At 32.3% G+C, this 20,392-nt stretch overlaps 1 protein-coding gene across 6 annotated transcripts in view; it reads left to right on the top strand.

Annotated features, from left to right (window-relative positions):
* The window catches only part of LOC148622371 (S phase cyclin A-associated protein in the endoplasmic reticulum-like), a 56,183-nt gene that overhangs the window by 14,543 nt on the left and 21,248 nt on the right, over positions 1-20,392 (top strand). For 5 of the 6 annotated variants that reach the window (XM_088572235.1, XM_088572239.1, XM_088572237.1 and 2 more), the window contains exons 3-19: positions 5,162-5,424; positions 6,338-6,441; positions 7,214-7,339; positions 7,641-7,813; positions 8,293-9,074; positions 9,498-9,674; positions 9,976-10,048; positions 10,309-10,432; positions 11,071-11,182; positions 11,686-11,826; positions 12,108-12,209; positions 13,974-14,170; positions 14,646-14,727; positions 14,943-15,101; positions 16,064-16,165; positions 19,012-19,142; positions 19,459-19,524. In XM_088572235.1, coding sequence (XP_088428361.1) covers positions 5,162-5,424; positions 6,338-6,441; positions 7,214-7,339; positions 7,641-7,813; positions 8,293-9,074; positions 9,498-9,674; positions 9,976-10,048; positions 10,309-10,432; positions 11,071-11,182; positions 11,686-11,826; positions 12,108-12,209; positions 13,974-14,170; positions 14,646-14,727; positions 14,943-15,101; positions 16,064-16,165; positions 19,012-19,142; positions 19,459-19,524 — 2,914 coding nt within the window. Of the gene's footprint in view, positions 1-3,593; positions 3,722-5,161; positions 5,425-6,337; positions 6,442-7,213; positions 7,340-7,640; positions 7,814-8,292; positions 9,075-9,497; positions 9,675-9,975; positions 10,049-10,308; positions 10,433-11,070; positions 11,183-11,685; positions 11,827-12,107; positions 12,210-13,973; positions 14,171-14,645; positions 14,728-14,942; positions 15,102-16,063; positions 16,166-19,011; positions 19,143-19,458; positions 19,525-20,392 lie in introns of those variants that run through there. The other variant, XM_088572241.1, reaches the window with a different exon arrangement.

The following is a 20,392-nucleotide window of genomic DNA, read 5'->3' as shown; positions in this document are numbered from 1 at the left end:
TCAATATAATCCTAAAAGTTGTTGTTTTTCTGCTAGAGTATTCATTTCCATACTGAAAATTCAGAATATCATTGCCCTGCTACAAACATGAGTTTTCTATTAAAATTCTTATATAGGTACCCTATTCCAGGCATAAGACTAATATCTCAATGTTAGCCAGAAAATATTACTTTTGATAAAAAGCTGCTGCATTAATCAAACTAAGCAACTTTGTGGTTTATTCTGACATGGTAGATACATAAGCTGTACTATGAGTTCCAAATCATTATTTAATCCCCACTTGTGAGTTCCATATATGGAAATATTAATATCCGAACCTCCTTTTTTGTCTTTAACTCAAGGGAGCCTCTTGTTTAAAGTAAAGTATAATGACAGGTACAACCAACTGTTTTAAACTATAGATATGGTCATTTCAATTATAATAAATCCAGAAAAAATTATACCAATATCATAGTTTTAAAAAAATATAGCTTTTCATATGCAGAAAATACAGATTTTAAGCCATTTTGGTACCCCAGGCAGATACAAATGGACCTCAATGTGACAGGAAAAGGACTTTTTCTTTAAAACAGATAGCTATGATGCAAGAAATATAGTTTACTGGTATAAATATTATAATAACAATTGTCTGCTTTAGATACTTTTTGAAAAAATTCAGTTTTTATATGAAAAAACACCATTATTTTTCTTGCCGCATTAGAATCTGTCCATTTGAACCACTAAAAAAAGTCCACTAAAAAATTGGCTGATGACTTTTGTGACATTTCTGTGTTTAAATCAACCACACAGTTATATGGCAACTCATTTTAGCTATTTATTTGAAAGAAAAACAAAAAATAAAAAAAATATTCATTTTTTCATATATAAGAGGCAATGTATGGAAAATGACTATTTTCAAGTCCTAACCACATACTTAAAATGTGTTGTAACTTGAAAACTATCCTTTATGCAGGAGTATTACTTGCTTTAGGTTACCTGAATATAGATATGCTCATCATAAATAGTCAAGATAATAATTTTATTGAACTGATATCCTACAAATTCATGAAAACAAAATGCATTTCCAAATTTGGTAAAGATTAACCATAAATGCAAAAAACCAGAGCTACCATAAAAAATCAGGTTCAAAAGTTGGCTAATTCATCTTAAAAGTGTTACCTGTATTGGGGTACTACTTTTTCAGCTGGTAAAGACCACTTGCTGAATATCCAACTTTACTTGAAAAACTGGCTTACTAGGTCTCAGTATCGTATTAATTTTCCCATAGACTTCTATAGTGAAGTGCATATTTTTAGGATTTTTTAAAAAATATGTAAATTGATTCAATAAAACTTTCACTTATGTAGCATTTCTAAGGACATGTGAAAAAATAATTTCCCGCAAAGAAAATAGGGTGAGTCCACGAAGATTGGACAGAAAAGTAGTCTTGAACTATAAATAGCCATTTTCCCTACTTTCAGTTTCGTTTTGCACTCACCAAACCAACCTTTTCAGTGGAACATTTTTATGATATTATGTTAGATTTTCTTTTAAAAAAGTTCTTCATCTTACAGTGTGATGTTTGCTCTATTTTTTAAGTCATTGTTCATGTCTTTTGACAAAACATTAGTTTGTAGAGAGGCAAAAAGAAAATGCACTATATTTTTATGGCATCCATGTTTTGACGTACACCCGCTCAGGGATATGCAATACGATACTGGTACCTATTAATGTTAATATTAATTTTAATGTTATTTCTTTCAACAATCTTCTCCTCTGACACTATTTTACCAATAGAAACAGAACTCGGTGTAAGTGTTCCTTGGGTATCCTGCGTAGAATTGAAGTGGGTTTTTTGATCTGTTGAAAAACATGGCCACTGTTACAAAAAATAGAACATAGGGGTCAGACATTAGTTTTTTGTATATATCACCTAAACCGTTAGGTTTAATCAAATTCTTTCAATAGCTGAAATGATCCTTATTTTTAGGACTACAAAAGTCTTCAGGCATAAAATTTGTGAGACGCTTTCTTATAAGAGTTATTGCCCTTGACAGGGGAAAATCACATTTTTTTTTTTTTTTTTTCTTTTTTTTTTTTTTTTTTTACAGTTTTCAGCCAATGTCTTGAAAACTATGATAGATTTAAACCTTCATTTACTGAAATGATCCTTATGATAAGTCCTATCAAAGTTTTCTTGAGTCAAAATTGTTGGACAACTTCTTGTTTAATTTATTGTCCTTGAAAGGCAAAATTGAACCAGGTGAGCGATTCAGGCTCCTGGGAGTCTCTTGTTTTAATTGATTTCCTTCAAACATTGATAAATGGTTAGTAGCAGCAAAATCTTCTTTGGGAATGAATTTCACAAATATTTGACAGTGGGTACCACCTTTTTTGGAGGGGGACTTATAAAAAAAATCAATTATTTAGGCTTGTAGTCTGGGTAGCCTCTATTTTTTTTTTACAGATTTCCTTCAAAGTTTGTTATATGTTTATAGCAATAAAAATATGGATGGCATTGTTTTTCACAGAAATCAGTCAAGGGAGACAACTTTTTTGGAGGGGAACTAAATGATTATAGATTCATCAAGTGTAGCTGATCTTTGCTTGACAATGATTTGACAGAAACTTTTGAGACTTAGAAAACCAATGTTAAATATAAAATTTCAAACTGTTGTATTTTGTTTAATTTCAAATATTGGTCGTGTGATATTTATCTTATATGAAATAGATAATTGTAACATTTTTGTGTCGTTCTCTGATTTCATCATAAACCACAAAAAATACCAGTATTTTGATTGACTTTATTTATAGGCCAAAAAATAAATATGTGTGTTTACGGTCACCCGACCGAACCTCATTTTATTGCCGCGACCCTAACTTTTTTATTGACAATTTTATGAAATTCCTGACCGGTACCAGTATTTATCATATTAAACAACAATGGCGGCCTCCAGTTCCAGCAACACCAGCAATTTAAAAAGAAAACTAGCAGATTGACAAGCATGTGCACCATTACAGCATTACAGTGAACCCCCACCCAAAAAAAAAAAAAAAAAATTAAAAAATCAACCTACCAACCCAATTTTTTTTTAGCCTGTGACAGTAAACACACATATTTTTGTTTTTTGCCATATCACTATGTTTACTATATCTCCTTGACCTATTTTTTGTATTTGAATTGGTTTATTTCCAGTTATTCACTTATGAGTAAGTGGTATGCTAACATTTTTCCCAAAATAAATGACATTGTCATGCAAAGATTACATTTGCATCTCAATGCTTGCTTTGTTTTCAATTGCTTTCCTTGTTATTTATCATTCTATAATTGAATCAAACTTACAAATGTGATATGGATAAACTCCTACATTTTATATTAGGTGTTATTCATCCTCCATTAGCATTTCCCCATGGGAACTGGTAGAACAGAAAACATATTCAATCTCCATCCATTTTTAATGTAATTGAACTTTTATTCCAGTTTCCTCATTTGCATACTCGACCCTTGACCCTTTGAACATATTGTTGATGTTGACATTGGTCTATAAGGAAATATTATATACAAATTAGATTGAGTAATTTGTGGCTATTGATTTTGATGGAGCTTACATATAAAATGGGTAAATACTGTATGTTGATAATCATTAATTGATGTTATCTCTAAACTCAGTGGAGCAGAATAACTCAGATTTCCAGTTGTTTTTATGGAATATAGTTCATGTTTCTAAAATGAAAGGAAAAGGTCAGTTTCCTCATAAGTTTATATGATTTCATACCCTTCTTTTTCAGGAAAAATACCATTTCTTTGTGTATCACTTTTCATGCACCAGATTTAGTGAAATTATATACATTGTGCATCATAATTTGAATTGTAAAAGCTCATCCTTTAATCTAAAATCTAGTAAATGGTGGAAAATATATGTTCTACCTCTATTGGTTTTTTGGAACAGTTACAACTATTTACACTACCTTGGTTCAAGACAGGTGATTAAAACAATTGATCCTTTGGATAGAAGTAGTCTCTGGATAAACGTAGTTCAATCTATACTACAGTGTTCTGGGATTCCACTTTCCTGTCACTAGGGGCAAGTGCAATTTTGGTTTGGGAAAGATGATTATTATGCCCCACTTTCCTTTTGGCAAGTAGAAAGCTTGATTTTTTAAAAGGATTTGTTAAGTATGGAAAGCAAATTTCAAGCGTGGGAAGGTTAATCTTCATTTAGATTTTTCCTGTGGTTAAATCATTTGGATAACTTGTATAGATTGTATTAGACTTTATCTAGTGGACAGCTTTGTCCAGCAGATAAATCTGTTAAACAACAGGTCTGGATTTTTTAACAACAACTAGCACTAATTAAAGTTTAGGCAGTATACCTTTGATGACTGGCATGAGTGGAAAAATCAGTTTTTTACTCAGATGTACAAACTATTACCCTAGTCTTGCTGAGGGTAAGCGGTGATTTAGATTAAAATTATGAGAATGGGCATTTTCTATTGAAATCAGAATTCAAATGGGCAAATATTTATCATTCTTTTTTAATATTTCTTAATGAAATTGGGACATTTTGAGGAGGAATGTGGTGAATTGTGTATGCCCCCCTCAGATTTGATTTTTTTTGGGGGAGTTGATAATAAATGGACTGTTCCCCAAATGACAAGTCATCAAATATTTAAATGAGTTAAAACCAAACAAAATAGTTTCATTAATAATCAGTGTTTGTCCATTGGCTGTTTTATTCATTTAAAAATACCCTTTTCCAACAACTTGCTTTGTGGATTTTGCATCTTCTATCATGTTGTTACTTTTCCTTGAAATGTGTAAATTTGTTGTTTTTTTTATTATAATGGGGTAAAACTGTGATGTATGAGAAAGTACTTTTCTCTGGGTCAACAGTAGAAATATCTGGTGACTGTTTAAATGGAGCAAATATCAGGTGCGGATCCAAGGACTGGTGTACTGGGCATACGCCCCCCCCCCTAAATCGGTAAGAAAAAAAATTTTAACCACAAGTTTCACCCCAAAGATATGTCTTGCCTTGCTTTGCACGGCATTTAATTCAATTAACGCCCCCCCTAAACTCAAATCCTGGATCTGCCCCTGACTATGGACTGTTGGATAAATCAGTATTGCATTTTATTAACAATATAATAATACTGAAGTTTAAAATTTGGTACATTGTAGGCCAAGGACTACCAGGAAGGCAGAGAAAACTTTCCCAGAAAGACAGTCAACATCATAGGATTCATCACAAACCTAGACCATCATCAGCTGATGACCAGTCTCTACTGAAACAGGACCTTACAAGATCACCAAGGTCTGATGGAGGATCCAGGAAAACAGACAGACGGGCCAGATACTGGAAATTCTTGTTTGATAATCTACAAAGAGCTGTAGATGCCATTTATGAAACATGTGAACAGGATGAGAGTGTTGTTGAATGCAAGGTTTGTATTTAAACATCTGTAATGAATGATTTATAATAAAAATGCATTATGAATGATAGGATAATTTATAAGAATGAATGAATAACCAAAATGTGACGAGGAGTGCAAAAGTGTACCAAGAGACAAATCTCCATGCCTTCTTGGTACAGTTACATTTTGGTCATTCAAGATAACCAAATGATTATCCTACATGCATTTATTGTAATGGTTTTCACAAATGAATTTTAAACTTGTGGTTTGGGGATTAATATTCCAAATCATCAGTGATGTCAAATAAAGTTAATATCACAAGAGAAAAAGTGTAGTGAGGTTTTGGCAGGAGAATGTCAGTCTTTGAAAGTAAAATTATAGAATTTATTTTATATGTGAACTATCACATTTTTTTTACACAAGGAACATTTGGTAACTAAATGTTATCTATAAAATGATCTTGACATATTTAATTACTTTGAGAAAATCAAAAGAGTAATATTATTATGGATACAAATTTGTAAACTCTCAACTTACAAAAGCCCAGTCTGAGTTTTTTGATGCATTTATAAAAATCAGTGCATAACAAAGCACATTTTTTGTGTGCATGTATTGCAAACTATGCCAGAACGATCCCTTCTGTATGTAGTATCTAATAACTTGTTTCATGTTTTTATTCTGTGTTATATGACAATGACATGCAAATGGGACTGAAGCTAATTTATCTTATTACATGATTATAAAGGAATGCCATAAAATGTTCTGGTAATTTCATTCCCTTTAATTGGTTTTCAGTTACCATTTATTACACCTTTTACTTACCATAAAAGTAGGTTAATGAAATTAACTTAGTTATTTTACTAGACCCTTGAGACTTTTCTCATTAGTCCAAAATGCTTTTAATAAATAAAAATATCCAGATTTTGTTCCCTTTTTATTTCAGGAAGTAATTATGATGCTCGAACAAAGTACCAATGACTTTAAATCACTGATTGAAAGAATGCATGTGATGAAGGCCTACGATGATGCCACAAGAGAAGGGGATAGGTAAGTTTTGTTCACATACATGTAGATCATTTAAGTATAAGTCTTCGTAAGAATCAGGCAAAGTGTTAAAACATTTGAAACATGCATATCAAAACCCACCAATCTAACAGTATAAGACAGAGTTATCTACTCCTGTAATGTCCATTTGCAGTGGATTTCAATGCAATCATAACTCATTTTACGTAAATGAAATGATATTGACTGTAAAATTTGCTTCCTTAAAGTTTCTTTAGGTCATTTATGGTCATTTACCTCAGTTATATTTATTGGAGACATTTTGAAACATCAATTTATATGCATTATATTCAAAACATTAGAAAAAGAAAACTTGTGTTGAAACAAAGTAGAATTGGAATTATTATCAAACAAAGCAGATTGGACATACATGTATCTACAAACAATTTATTATAAGTGTATTTTATAGGTATCTTTCTGTGTTTTAATGATGTTCAGTTGTATTTATATGTATGTGGAATCTTCACTTATCATGTTACGAATTATAATTTAGCTGTTAAAATGAAGAGAATTGATATTAGTAGTATTAAATTCATGTTTGTATACTGTCTGAACAAATCCAAGGTAATTACCCTGACTGTTTCATTGCAGTTCGTTTAGATTTTCACTGTAAAGTGTGCTACATATGTATACAGATTGCCATACTAAATCAGAAGCTTTATTGGTCATATTGGTTAAGTAAAGAAATCATAAAGTTCAAGATTATTGTAGACAGGGTCTGTATTACTAGATTACATTTGTGTATCTTATTTAACAGACCTGCACCAATAGCCTGGGAAGTAAGGAAAATGTCACCTGGTAAAGCACCACACAACCAAATACAATCCAGAAACTCTCCTAGCCCTGCTCAGAGAGTTCTACAGTTCAATGATTGCAACAAAAGGTATGTCATTAAATAAATCTAAGGAATACAATGTAACAGAATCTGTGATTTGGAATTAATGAATTGTATCATTGTAGGAGAAATAAGTTTGACATCCACTTTTCTACCATTGTGAAAGAAATGAAAATTAGTGCATCACAAAAACCCTGCATTCAAGTTATGAAGAGGTCTGATTATGAAGAAATCTATTACAACTATAATCTAAAATATTCAATGTATACTTAAGAGGAATCATTTTTTACCTTCTTCAGTTTGTAACTTAGTAAGCATTGCAATTAAATGTTTTTTTTGTATTTTCCAGTCCAGGGAACAGTTGGGCAGATAGAGTAAAGGGAATTGTACCATCCTCACCTTTGTCACCTAAATCTGACACCCCTAATACACCAGACCAGCCAACCCTACCATCTCCACCTCCACCATTACAGAATGGACTATCCTCTGAGGCTGATACTGATGGTAGTAATACTATAGAAGGTAAGTTATGACACTGTCTGGCAAATGTTTTTGATTGGTGTTCTTAACTGTTTTTTGTCCCAGAAAGATTTCAGATTTCTGACATTTATTTTTATTGAAAAAAAAAACATTACTTATGCAAATATCAGAATGTTGACATTATGATGTTCACATACATTTGTAGATGTTTACATGTAGTTACCGATCAAATTACATTTAGTGGTGTTTTGATGATTGGTATGATGTAATTGTAAATCAATGAAACATAACGAGAATGGTATGGCGAGTATGACAAAGAAACAACAACCCCACTCGGATGAAAAATATCAGCTCAAGGCCCCCCACCAGGGGTCTGCAATGAATGACAAGTAAACTAAATAGTTATCTCTTTTTACTCCAGCAACATGGTATTACTTTATCTAGCCTAACCTTGTTAAAAATATGTTGCCTTTAAAAATTATACTAATTTTGCTATATTAAAATCTTCGTACTTATTATAGATGATGGCTGGGAAACTGTTCAAAGGGGAGGTAAATCCAGATCTAGGAATTCCATGGAAAATTTGACAAGTGTTGGAAGGACACCATCCAGTATTACTAGAACAATGTCTGATCCACATGCTCCTGTAAATAAAAGGAACAAGGACAATCACCCAACTATGAGAAAATCTCTCTCAGATGTTAGGCATAACTCAGTGACTAAAAATCCTCGGAAAGACAGTGAGAAAGAAAATGAACCAGTTGAAAAACAAACTGATAAACAAGAATCCAGTGTTAAGAGTGAATCTCCTCCAACTTATAGTGGAACAGTTAAGGGGACCAATAACATCCAAAGCAGACCAGTATCAAGTGGGAAAACCGGGACCAAAGAAAAGAGAGGTGTTAGAGCTCGACCAACTAGTCTGACAGACTCTAAAACAAGCATATCTTCTAGGACTCGGAGAAATGTCAATAGCCCAAGGAATGATTCATCAAAGAGTTTAAGTAGTTCAAAAACTGATGTAACTAAAAGTGTCAGTAGTACAAGAATAGAAACTTCCAAGCCTCAGAGTAGTCCAAGAATTGAGCCTTCTAAGTCTCAGAATAGTCCACGGGTAGAGGCTAAAAATGGGGTCTCTGGGTCATACAAATCTGCTGTTGTAAATAAACTTGATAAACCGGAGAAATCCAGAGCTAGTCCTGTTAATATAGTGAGAAAATCTGATGACGTAAAGGAGAGCAGAAATAGAACAATATCTGAGGGTAAAGATGATATAGAGGAAGATATTAGTCAAATTGATGATGTAAGACATTTTACTTAATAAAATTTACCATCTTAATTCAGTGAAACTTGCGTAAACGTAACCTTGAATAATATTTTTAAAAATCAGTATAAACCAGATGCCTTAAAATTCCTTAATTTCAGTTTTAATGCATTTTTTAACTTGTGTAAACCATACACCTACATAAACCAAACAAGTCCAAAAGGAATTAAGGTTTTACTGTAATTCATTATGGTTCTTAATGATAAGAGATAATCATGTAACTTTTGGCATGGATAATACATTCTTTAAAGCCAATGAAAAATAAAGGCTGGGAATGTATTAAGTATCAATCCATATAGCATTCAGACACTGCCAATGAAAAAAAAAGGAGACCTCTTGTGAACAATTTATTTTTCATGTTGCTGCTTTTTGTTGAATAATCAATTATACATGTTAATGTAGGCTTTGGTAAGTGCCATGGACCAGGAAGATGATTTAACTGATGAGTTGGAGAAGGCCCAGAACCAAGCTTTAGAGACTGCTATACAGGAGGAAGAAACATGGCTGAAGGAGTTAGCCAAAGAAGAGAACACTGTTATAGAGGTGGAAACTGAAACTGAGACCGAGAATGAACTTGGGGTTGGTATTTATTTGAGTTCAGTTCTCTAACTGAAATATTCAATGTTTTGCTTCTAAATATTATCATTTGTCACATTTTTTAAACATGAAAATTTCACTTTGAACTTGATTGGGTTTTATATTCCGCTTTTTTATTCTATTTTCCTGATCTTGTCATTTACAAGTGAAAGGGTTTCTGATGGCAATTTAAACAATTCAGTCAGTTGCTTTCAGTTTGAGTAAAATACATTTACACATTTTACTTCACAGTCTGAATTAGCAATATTTATATGTTCAGCAAGTTTTTTTTTCTATCTTATAGAATACAATGAGTTCCTGTTTAGATACTTCAGCTCAAAGTCTTGACTGGGATACAATGGTTGCACAGTATGAAGGTAGAGTAACATTTCTTTTTTTCACATTTAATCATCAGCAACAAGTTTCCTTTATTGCTATGATATTTTCATTGCATTTGTTGCACTCTTTTAAAGTATCTGATGTGAACATTATGGTTTTAACTAACAAAATTAAAAAAAAGGAAAATAAACTGAAAAGAATCTTCAAACATTGCATTATTTCATATGGTACCCAATAATATCGTAAATTTGATGTCTCATTGCTTTACATTAAATAGTAACTTGTCTGTGTTTTCCAGCTGATAAAGCCAGTGGTGTACAGAGAGACTGGAGTGATATGATAGAGGATGATGAAGATGATGTTAGAACACCTGGACATGGTGTGCACATGCATGAAAAGCTTTCCTCGCCATCACGAAAGAGGTATAGGGATAAAGAAAGAATGACATGAAAAAAAGTGCACCCCCCCTTAAAATGGAAACAAATATCAATTTCATTTGAACAGATTTTTCATTAAAAACAATTACATCATTTATTGATCCATTGTGGGTCAATATAAAAAATATGGCACAAGTACCATCAAATCTTGTTAACTGTCAATAATTACTCATATATTTAGGTGTGTTAGGAAAATCTAGATATTATTGTAAATAGCAGAGTTTGAGCAAAAAGCAAGCTGTTGAATGTATTCTTTACCATTATGGACCATCTGAAAATCTTCAGCCAGTACTCGGGTCTCTTGATGGATGAGATTTATTTAGTACTGTTTAAGTAAATTGCTAATGACCTGCAAGGCCTTTAGAGAGACTGATGATGGTTATGCAAAACTAGATATGTAGTCCTGAAAAGCACTGGATTTCTGGTGTTCTAAATGGTTAAACCAGACCACAACCTGTTTCTGAGGCTTTGCTGTAGATCTGTCAAATGCTGACAGATAATTGTAAATCAATACTTTGCAATAACCTGATCTCATTATCATAAATAAAAATATGATATTGATGAAATACTTCAGTAGTTGTCTCCTTTTATGTAATTTGTATATGTTCCTCCTTGAATTGCAGATCTCCCACTGAGTCCAAGAAAAGACATGAAGAAAAGCAGGCAAAAGCACAAGAACAAAGAGAAAAACTAATGCAGGAAAAGGCTGAAAGACTGAAAGATCTATCTAAGAAGGTATGAATTCACATTTTACATTTTGATTTGTTTACTTCCAAATTTGCTCGGAATGGCTTTTGATGTCAGCAAAGCAATGTAATTTTTTACATTGTGAACATTGTAACATCATTTATCTTTTTGTATAAAAAAACCAGGAGTATACTATTCAATTGGTGACACAGGTGTAAAATGTAAAAACCACACCAGTTGTCTTTCAAGTAGTTGTCGAATTATAAAATGACATGCTTCAAAGGTCCTTAGACCACAGCCATGGTAAAAAATTAATAAAAATATGACCATCATAGACAGTGTCTATTCAACATTATAAAGAAACTAGTCTTAGAAGAATCGAAATAAGCCACAGAAACTCCATTTTATGATTGTTTTACCAAGGAGTGGCCATTTATGTATTATGTATTATATTTAAGTAAAAATGAGGTAACAACAGCTTCTGTCAGATTATTCAGATTTGTAAGTAAAAGTTTCTATTATGTTTCATATGGATATGCATTCAATGTCAGGTAGAAGAAGTTAGAGCTTGGAAAGACGAGTTAATGAATCAAAAGAAAAAAACCATTTTAAGAAAAATGCAGAGGGCTGAAGAGAAAAGAGAAATACAGTTAAAATTAAAGGCTCAAAAAGCTCATGAAGAGGAGGCTAAGGTAAAAATTATCTCCCATTTGTTGTGTATGTGTGTGTTTTTTTTTTAAGAAATAGTGTTAATACAGGAGATTTATGGCTATAATTATTTGGAAGTATAAAATGAAGATGTGAAATAAAACAAAAGTAACACAGTGTTTATAATCTGTTTTTTGTTGCTGATTGATGTTGCATGAGTATCTGAACTATCTTTTTATATATATTGTATAAAAACAATTGTATTAAGAACAAAGTCAGTTTATTTGCTAAAATTGTTGTTAAAACACCATACAATTTTATTCAGGCAAATGAAATTGCATTTATCAACACTTTAGAAGCACAGAACAAGAGACATGATATATTGTCTAAACACCAAGTATCAGAAGCTAGACTGCAAGATATTCAGGTAAGTCTGAAATAGAACTCCAGCATGTGGAAAAAATAATAACTTTTACTCTTGTACTTATTTAACTTCTAAATATAAGTTCTGATGATAGAAAGTGAAAAATGTATGGATCTTTGATATTTTGGTCTTTTTTTCCCAAAATTGAACATTAAGGTGTATTTCTCAGAAATATCACATGTGTATAGTAAGCATTTATTTATTGTATGCAGTGCAATTTTGAAGTTCAAAACTTTTAAAAAAAAAGTTTTCAAGATCTGAAGGATCTGCCATTTAATTTTTATTGTGGGGGCTAGGATGAAATTTGAAATAAATAGGCAGGTCTGACTGCGAACCCTTGAACAATTGGAACCTGCTAAAGCTGAAAACAATTAATACTTTCCGCCCAGTCAGATGATGGAATTACTGCTGAGTTAAACATCAGAAATGCACCAATTATAAATATAGATGGTGGTCTACGCTGTCTAGTAGGAGGGCAAAGTTCAGGAATCGTCTCCAGGTTATTTTTTCAGACCAAAGATCAAAATTTTGCATTTGATCGGTCGACTTATTTACTTGATGCAGTATTTCCAACAAAAATGTAAAGGAAAGAAACTTTTATTCACAATAAAACATCATGTCAAGATCTGTAGCTACATCAATTAGATTATTTTAATTTCGAAGCATAATCAACTTTCCACAGGATGTTTGAAATGGCTTATAAAACAACATCAAAAGTTGGGAAAATTGGACATTTCTGGTTTTGGTTGTAACTCAAATTTCATGATTTTTCATTTTAAAACGTACTTTTATGATAGAAAATTGTGAGAAATAATAAAGATAAGTTTCAAAATACTCATTTTAGGCTGCAAAAACAGTTAATAAGGGGGGTTTGACAATAAAAGGACATTGTTACATTTTGGTTTTTGGTTGTTTCATTAGTTTTATAAGAAAGAAATGTTGTATAAACTTAGTCTGAAGCATATTATTTAGACATTCAAACATGATTTGAAGAAAATTCCATTTAAAATTCAATAATTCTGATCATAAGATTCTTCATGATAGCTTATAGCCGTTTTTGATTGGTGGAGAACGTCTTTGCCAGAAAGTTCATACTTGCATGAACTTCGCCAGATCGTTCATACATGCATGCACACCAGTCAGCTTGAAACCAATATGGTGGCCGTGTTGTTCGAAAATGCGTGGCAACGAACTAACCGTAAAAATAGTTCGTTACATGCACATTGATTTTTCTGGTACAGTTTGTTTATAGAGAGTAATTTTTAGCTCGGGAAAAACTTATAAATGCTTAAAATTTAACTCCACTCCCAAACATAACATAAATGGCCTTTGGCTGTTCATTGAGTTTGGGAGCTCGAAGATCCATTCATACATCCATGACCAACCGAAAATAGCTGTTTAATCCTATAATATTTAAAGATTTATTTAATGATTAGATTAACTTTTTTTCAGTACCATTTCACTTCTGTTTTGTTTGTTTACATTATGCAGTCCCTCTTATCATATGAAAATCTTTCATTTTGTGGTAAATTCTCATATATTGATGCATAATGCCCATCCCGTGCTCTGGAAATTATTTTCATGTAAAAATGTGGGCATTATACACACAATTTTTGGTGATATTAGTATTTATTAAATATAAATGAAAACTTGGGGAATTATGAAAGTTTTATGTATCATATATATTTTAAGTCATAATTTTCCAAGCCTTGTAAATTCATTGTAAAGATTAATAGCAAGTGATTCATTTGTCAGTCTTGTGTTTAGGAAGAGAGACAGAGGAAACATGAAGAGAAGCTAGCCAAAGAAGCTGCAGTAGAGGAGAGGAGAAAAGCTATTGAGGCAGAAAAACAAGCTAGACTGAAAGAAATGGAGGAAAAAAGAAAACAGAGGGAAAATAGGTTCACTGCTCAACAACTGGAGAAAGAAAAAGAAAGACATGAGGCCTTAAGAGCTAAAGAAAAGTAAGAATTGTTTAAATGTTTGTCCTGATGTAAATCTTTGCAAATGTTGACACAGGAAACCAAATTTATTTGAATAGTTATAAACCACACAACAGAGTTGTGAAGGGTATGACTTTTGTAACTAGTCCATCTGTCATTACTATATTGTTGCTGAGATATGGTAGCATGATTCATTTTTTGTCATATTTCTTTCAACTTTGATGATATAAGTAACCATAAAAGCTTAGGTAAGATTGATTTTTACAGAAATAAGACTTGAGTATAAGACATGAAGGCATGTTGATTATGTGAGCATGCTAAGGTTCTGTCTTTTCTGTGACAATTGATTGACTTGCCCTGCTGATGTATCAGTGTACAGAAATCATATGTTTTAGTGTACTTCACAGTTCTTACAAGGAAAATTAAAAGAACCCAACTATTGTATAGTTTCATGGTAGACATAAATGGATATATAAATATCTTCAATTTTTTTCAGAGAAAGAGAAGAGAGACTTGCTGTTTTAAATGCTCAGCATGAAGCACATATACAGGAACTTCAAAAAAAGATACAACAGAAGGTATCAAGCTCATTTGATTTATGTTGCTATTGTTCTTGCCTTTGGATCTAGATGAAACTACAGTCTTTTTTTTGTTTTACCTAATCATCTAAATAGAAAAAAAATTACTTTAACTGTTGATGATTAAAAATGTATTACTTTAAATTAGATTTTTCATATAATCTTAGTAAATGTATCAAAAAAAATAATAAAGTCCAATTAATTACTTTTAACAGCAAGATGAATCTACTCAGAGACACCAAGAGGCATTACAGCAGATCAGGGAGAAAGCATTTGAGATGAGTGTACTGAGACATTCCACTGAAGACCATAATGATGCCCCAACTAGTAAACCATATGAGAAGAAGAAACTCTGCACTATCTGTAATGCTTTGGTATGGTTTTATTAGATAAACGTTTGTATCTTCACCAAAGGTGGAAGCATGAATTGAAAGCAACACTGCAGCAAAATGTAAATGATAATAGACAAATCCTTATGGTCGTGAATGTTGGTTGATTGTAAATTCTAATATGACTGGCTGCAAAAGTCTTTACAGCCAGGTCAGCTGTTGATAAACAAGTGACCAATGTGATAGTCTTATTTCTGACATCCAAGATAAGTCTTACCCAATTTTACCAACATCATAACATAAATCTGGTCCATAATGGCCACTGTTTTGTGCAACATATATGCTATGTCTTTTACAAAAAATAGGAAGAAACTAGTCCTATTAGAATAACTATCATTGTTTTACCACAGGCTGTCCATTTATGTTGATATTTTATTTCTCAAGTAAATCACTTGAGCAGCCCACTCCCCCCCCCCCTTTTGAAATTTCTTGATCTGCAACTGGATATAAATCTGATGTTTATGTCACTAAATCAAATACCACTACAATGTTAAGTGTAAGAATAAGGCAAAAATCAGACAAAATGGGAAAAATCAGAAACATGCATGTCAAAAACCACAGTTCTGACCATATAATTTCACTGAAGGATGCTTACTCTACTTGAAAGAATATTATTTGATCACTGTACCACTGGATTTTCTCAAGAAATTTTTAATCGATTGTTAGAAAACTGATGTTTTTGACTGTTATCTGCCCTTGAAATGTTTATTTTCCGAACATTTCAATGAAATTATAACTCGATTTACCAAAATGGTATGGAAAATGTTGTCTTTTTTTCCTTTATTATGATGGCACAAATAGTCAGATTAAACTTTCAACATGGAGGGTTTTTTCATACCATGTTTCACCCACTACCTGATTCTTACAATTAAGTATTTTTAACAAAAGGAAACCATTTCCATTGTTTTCCTATGTTATTGTAACTAAATGAAGTGATGTTATTGTAGATTCCATCAGAAGTATATCTATTGAGTCACTTGAGAGGGAAGAAACATCAACAAGCATTAAAGGACAATAACTCTGGTACATCAATGTCTAAAGAAGATATTGTAAGTTGAATTGATTATATTCTCATTTATTGAATCAATTTTTAAGTCTTTTTTATTATTAAAACAAAAATCAAAATGTTAAACCCCTTCAAAAGCTAACTCAGAAAATATTATTATCTAATTCTGTGTAACTTTAAATTGTATGAGCTTTAAATTAACTACCGTATAGCGGGTTATTTTCGCGGGGGTAAATTTTCGCGGTTTCTGTATCCAAAAGTGTGTAAAAAATTTTTGCGGGTTTTATTTTCGCGGTTCGTGAATTTGCAACAAAATATTTTCGCGGTAAGTGTGTTGTGTACATATATTTTTTGTTGCATTTTTGTAGGAAATAAAAAAAAGATGCATCATTGCAAAAACGGAAATGTTCAGTACTAAAAGGAAATTGTTTTAAGTACGAAACACTAAAAGATAAAATATTTTATTGAATGACAAGAAAGACATAGTCAGAATAAAACATATACAGATAATACGGTATTAAAATAAAATCAAATCATTTTGAGTGTGACATCCTAGCAAGTGGTAGTTCGTCCTCGAATTCGTCCTCGAGAAGGTCACCCAAGACAACACTAATTCCGGTTTCTCGGAATCCACTTCGGACAATCTCCGGATTGTTTTTGATATGTTGAAACATCTTAACCAGCCATTTTGTGGAAAGCGGTTTTAATCTGCTAAGTGACAAATCCACAGGATTAATGATTTCCTCGTCTATTTGTTCCTTTTTATCTAATTGTTTGACGATTTCATTTGAGTACCATTGTTCGAAAGAACCACGCATATGATTTTTTACAGCCTTCTGTACACTAACATCCATGGGCTGCAGTCTGTCAGTACAGCAAGCTGGAACAAAGACTATTTTGATATGTTTCTCCTCTAGGAAATCGAGAAAATCCTCTCCCATTTGGGCTTTGAATACATCAAAAATACATAGAGCCTTTTGATTTACTGACAAATTCTCTTTTCGTTGTATTTTTCGTATGTACGGCACAATAATGTTTTTTTCATAGTCCATTTGTGTATCAGAATTTGCCCAATGATTTTCGGAATGGGTTATGTCCCAGTCAGACGGGAATTTATAAACAGGGTGACACTTGTCAGTTTTACCTCCGTATATTATCTGGGGTGGTAGAAATTCACCTAAAAGGGAAAGTAATAGTAAGGACTTAGGTCTATTTGTAAATACACTTTAAATGATATTTAAATGGACGAAATTATGTTTACATAGCCGTCTATCTATAGCAGATTAAAAGTAAAAGATTGTGAATAGGATCAAATATGTGTTGTTTGTCTTCACCGTTAATTATAATCGGATTAATTTTTCAACGCTTGGAGTGTTCTGTCAATCGAAAACATAAACAACCTTTTGATCTACCGATGTCATGACAGGTGTGTATTTACAGTTATGTGTGATCAACACTTATTCTTATTTTATGACAATTAATTATGTATCATTATTAATAGAATTTATTTAATGGATAATTTTATAAATTAGCGAATTTATAAGATTTTACTCACCTGAAAGTGTACCAGCAAAAACTGCCGTAATTTGTCGCTTATCACCCAAACCACTGATCTCGACTCTTTTAGATCCTTCTGTAGCCATTGTCCAGTTTGATACAGGAACGATATTAATTCCTGCATGATCCCAGTTAATGATAAGAGTAGAGGGTATATCATAATCTTTGACAGGTTTTTCAACACGATCAAGGTACTCCTCTTTAAGTTTATCGAAATTTTCAACTTTGTCATTCTTACATGCAGTGGAACCATGGCGTTTAACAAAATTCATTCTAGAGAGTAAAGATTTTGCCCAGTCTTTAGAAATGTCTATAGAGCCACCATTTTCGATTAATAAACTCCTATCAGTGCCGGTCAAAATGCCTTTAGCAGCAGCAACAACGATCTGTGTATTGATAACGGCTCCATTGTCACGCAAAACGTTAATGTATTTCTGAACTTTAGCATCAAGTTCTGCTCCTATGAGTAAAGGTCTACCTTGCTTTTTGGGCTGCAGTTCACAGATTTCACCGTCAAAGTCTAATTTTCTTTTTCGTGAATTTAAGGAATTTTCATACGCCTTTTTCATGCTACGAACAGTACTTTCAGCTAATTTTGGGAACTTTCCACTGAATTTCCTAACGGTTGAGGCTGGTCCATTCTGTGAACAGTATTTTCCAATTTCTGCACGATCTTGTGGCATATAAATAAGATATTTTCCTCGTTTCGTCAAAGTGGGTGTTTTATCTGAACTTGCATTTTGACTAGCATTAATAGACGGACTTCCTATGATTTCAATCACACGCTCATTTGCTTCTTTCAAAGCACTTGGACCCACTACATCAGCCAATTCTGATTTTTCGGAAGGCACAAAGGTTTTCGGCTTGAAAAAATTTAAGATGCTCATTTTCAACTTTTACTTAGCATTCCTGTCGTAATACTATTTTGTGTGAAATGTAGTGAGATTCATTCATGACGTCGGACTAGAATGTCGGGGTTGATCGATCTTAAAAAGTATTCACAATTTACATATTGATCCGTCTACCGTTAGGAAATATGGAAAATCCCCTTGCTATTTAATTGAAAATATGTATTCCGATAGATGGATATTTTCGCGGGATTTATTTTCGCGATTTCCGTCGCACCGCGAAAATAAGCGAAAATAAAACGCTATACGGTATCTGTTGAAGAGGTGTATTGATTTAGAAATTGTGTCCATTGACTGACAATGCCTGAAGTTGTTATTACTGTTGTAGTTTGACATTTGTGACCATATCTAGCTGCAGAGGATTTTATTTTAGTATTTATGCATGTAATAGTGATATCACTTTTCTTTTTATCATTTATTTTAGGAAAAATTCAATCTGAAGCACATAGTTGATGCTCCTACTAACAGTACTCATCCTAAAATAGTATCTGAGAAGGAAAGACAGAAGTCAATGAAGAAGAGATGTAAAAAACTGAGACAGAGAATGACTTCTAGGTCAGTGATGAATCGTAGTTTGGCAGATTTGTTATCTGTATCTATGTGGTCAAAATGATGGTCTAGATTTATATACTCCAATGCTGACAATTCACAACAATATTCTTCAGACCACTTATTATTTTCCAGATTTTGGATCTGTTTGTCACATGAATGTCATGTTGCGTTTTGAAGTGTCCTAAACTTTACACAGCTTTGCATATAAAGAGGAAATAGCAGATCATACTTGAATAAGGAGGTTTAACATTTTCTTATTAAATTTTGTATTTTATGTATTTATTAGTTCTTAAATTTGATGTATGATGATTTATTTCAGAGGGCTGGAGTATGACAATTCATTAACAGGAAAACAACAGCTGGTTGAGTCTGAACACAAAGCAAAGTAAGTTCTCAGGATAATAATCTATCAACACATGTATTTTTTCCCTACCAACTCAAGTAATTTCTTGCCTTGCACACACATACTGAGTATAATTTTTTTGGCATTGTAGTCATTATTTTTTTGTTTCAGTGTGATAACTTTAGTTTACTTGAATCAAATGTCATGAAATTTTCATGTACAGTTACTTGCTGCTTGAGGAAGCTTGCTAATTGCAATGGAGTTGCTGACCTCTACTGTTCTACAAAAAGAGGAGCCAAAAGGGATAAAACAGATGTTATTTAAAATTGATGTGGAGGTTTATTTCTCAGTCAATTTTGAAAATTCTTTTTTAATATGCTTCTTATAAAATACTTTGTGTGGAATACATAAATGATTTAAGATAGCATTTAGTATTTTCAGTATATGGGGGGCCAAAGTGGGACCACATGTTAAAAATAAACTTTTTAAAATTTTTGGTCCAATTGGAATTTTTTTTATTGTATGTTTGATGAAAATCCCTGCCTGTATTTACCTATCAGATTATCTCTAATGGGTTTTGAGTTATTATGAGTCAAAATGACTACACTTCAGAATATTGACTTTTTTAGTACTGGTCTAATTTAGAGAAAAAATTATATAATTAGATTCCTTTTGAAAGCCCACACTTGCAATTTTTCAATAGTTTTTGAATATTTTTGTTATTTCATGCTCTTTGTTTTGTATGTATGTAGACAGCAAAACTTGGTGAAAAATCTCAGAAATATCTGAGTTACTAAAGAAGGGCATACAATTAAGGACATGTAAAAGACAGCAGTTTAATATTAGAAAAGAATGAACTTTTTCACTCATGAAGTAAGAAGAAATAAGTTGCTCATAAAAATAGTTTGCT

This window comes from Perna viridis, chromosome 3, assembly GCF_037379345.1.
Source record: "Perna viridis isolate PV_CMFRI_1.1 ecotype Kerala chromosome 3, ASM3737934v1, whole genome shotgun sequence".
NCBI classification, from domain to species: Eukaryota; Metazoa; Mollusca; class Bivalvia; order Mytilida; family Mytilidae; genus Perna; species Perna viridis.
The sequence above is the reverse complement of the archived record's forward strand: the minus strand, read 5'-3'. Positions and strand labels throughout refer to the sequence as shown.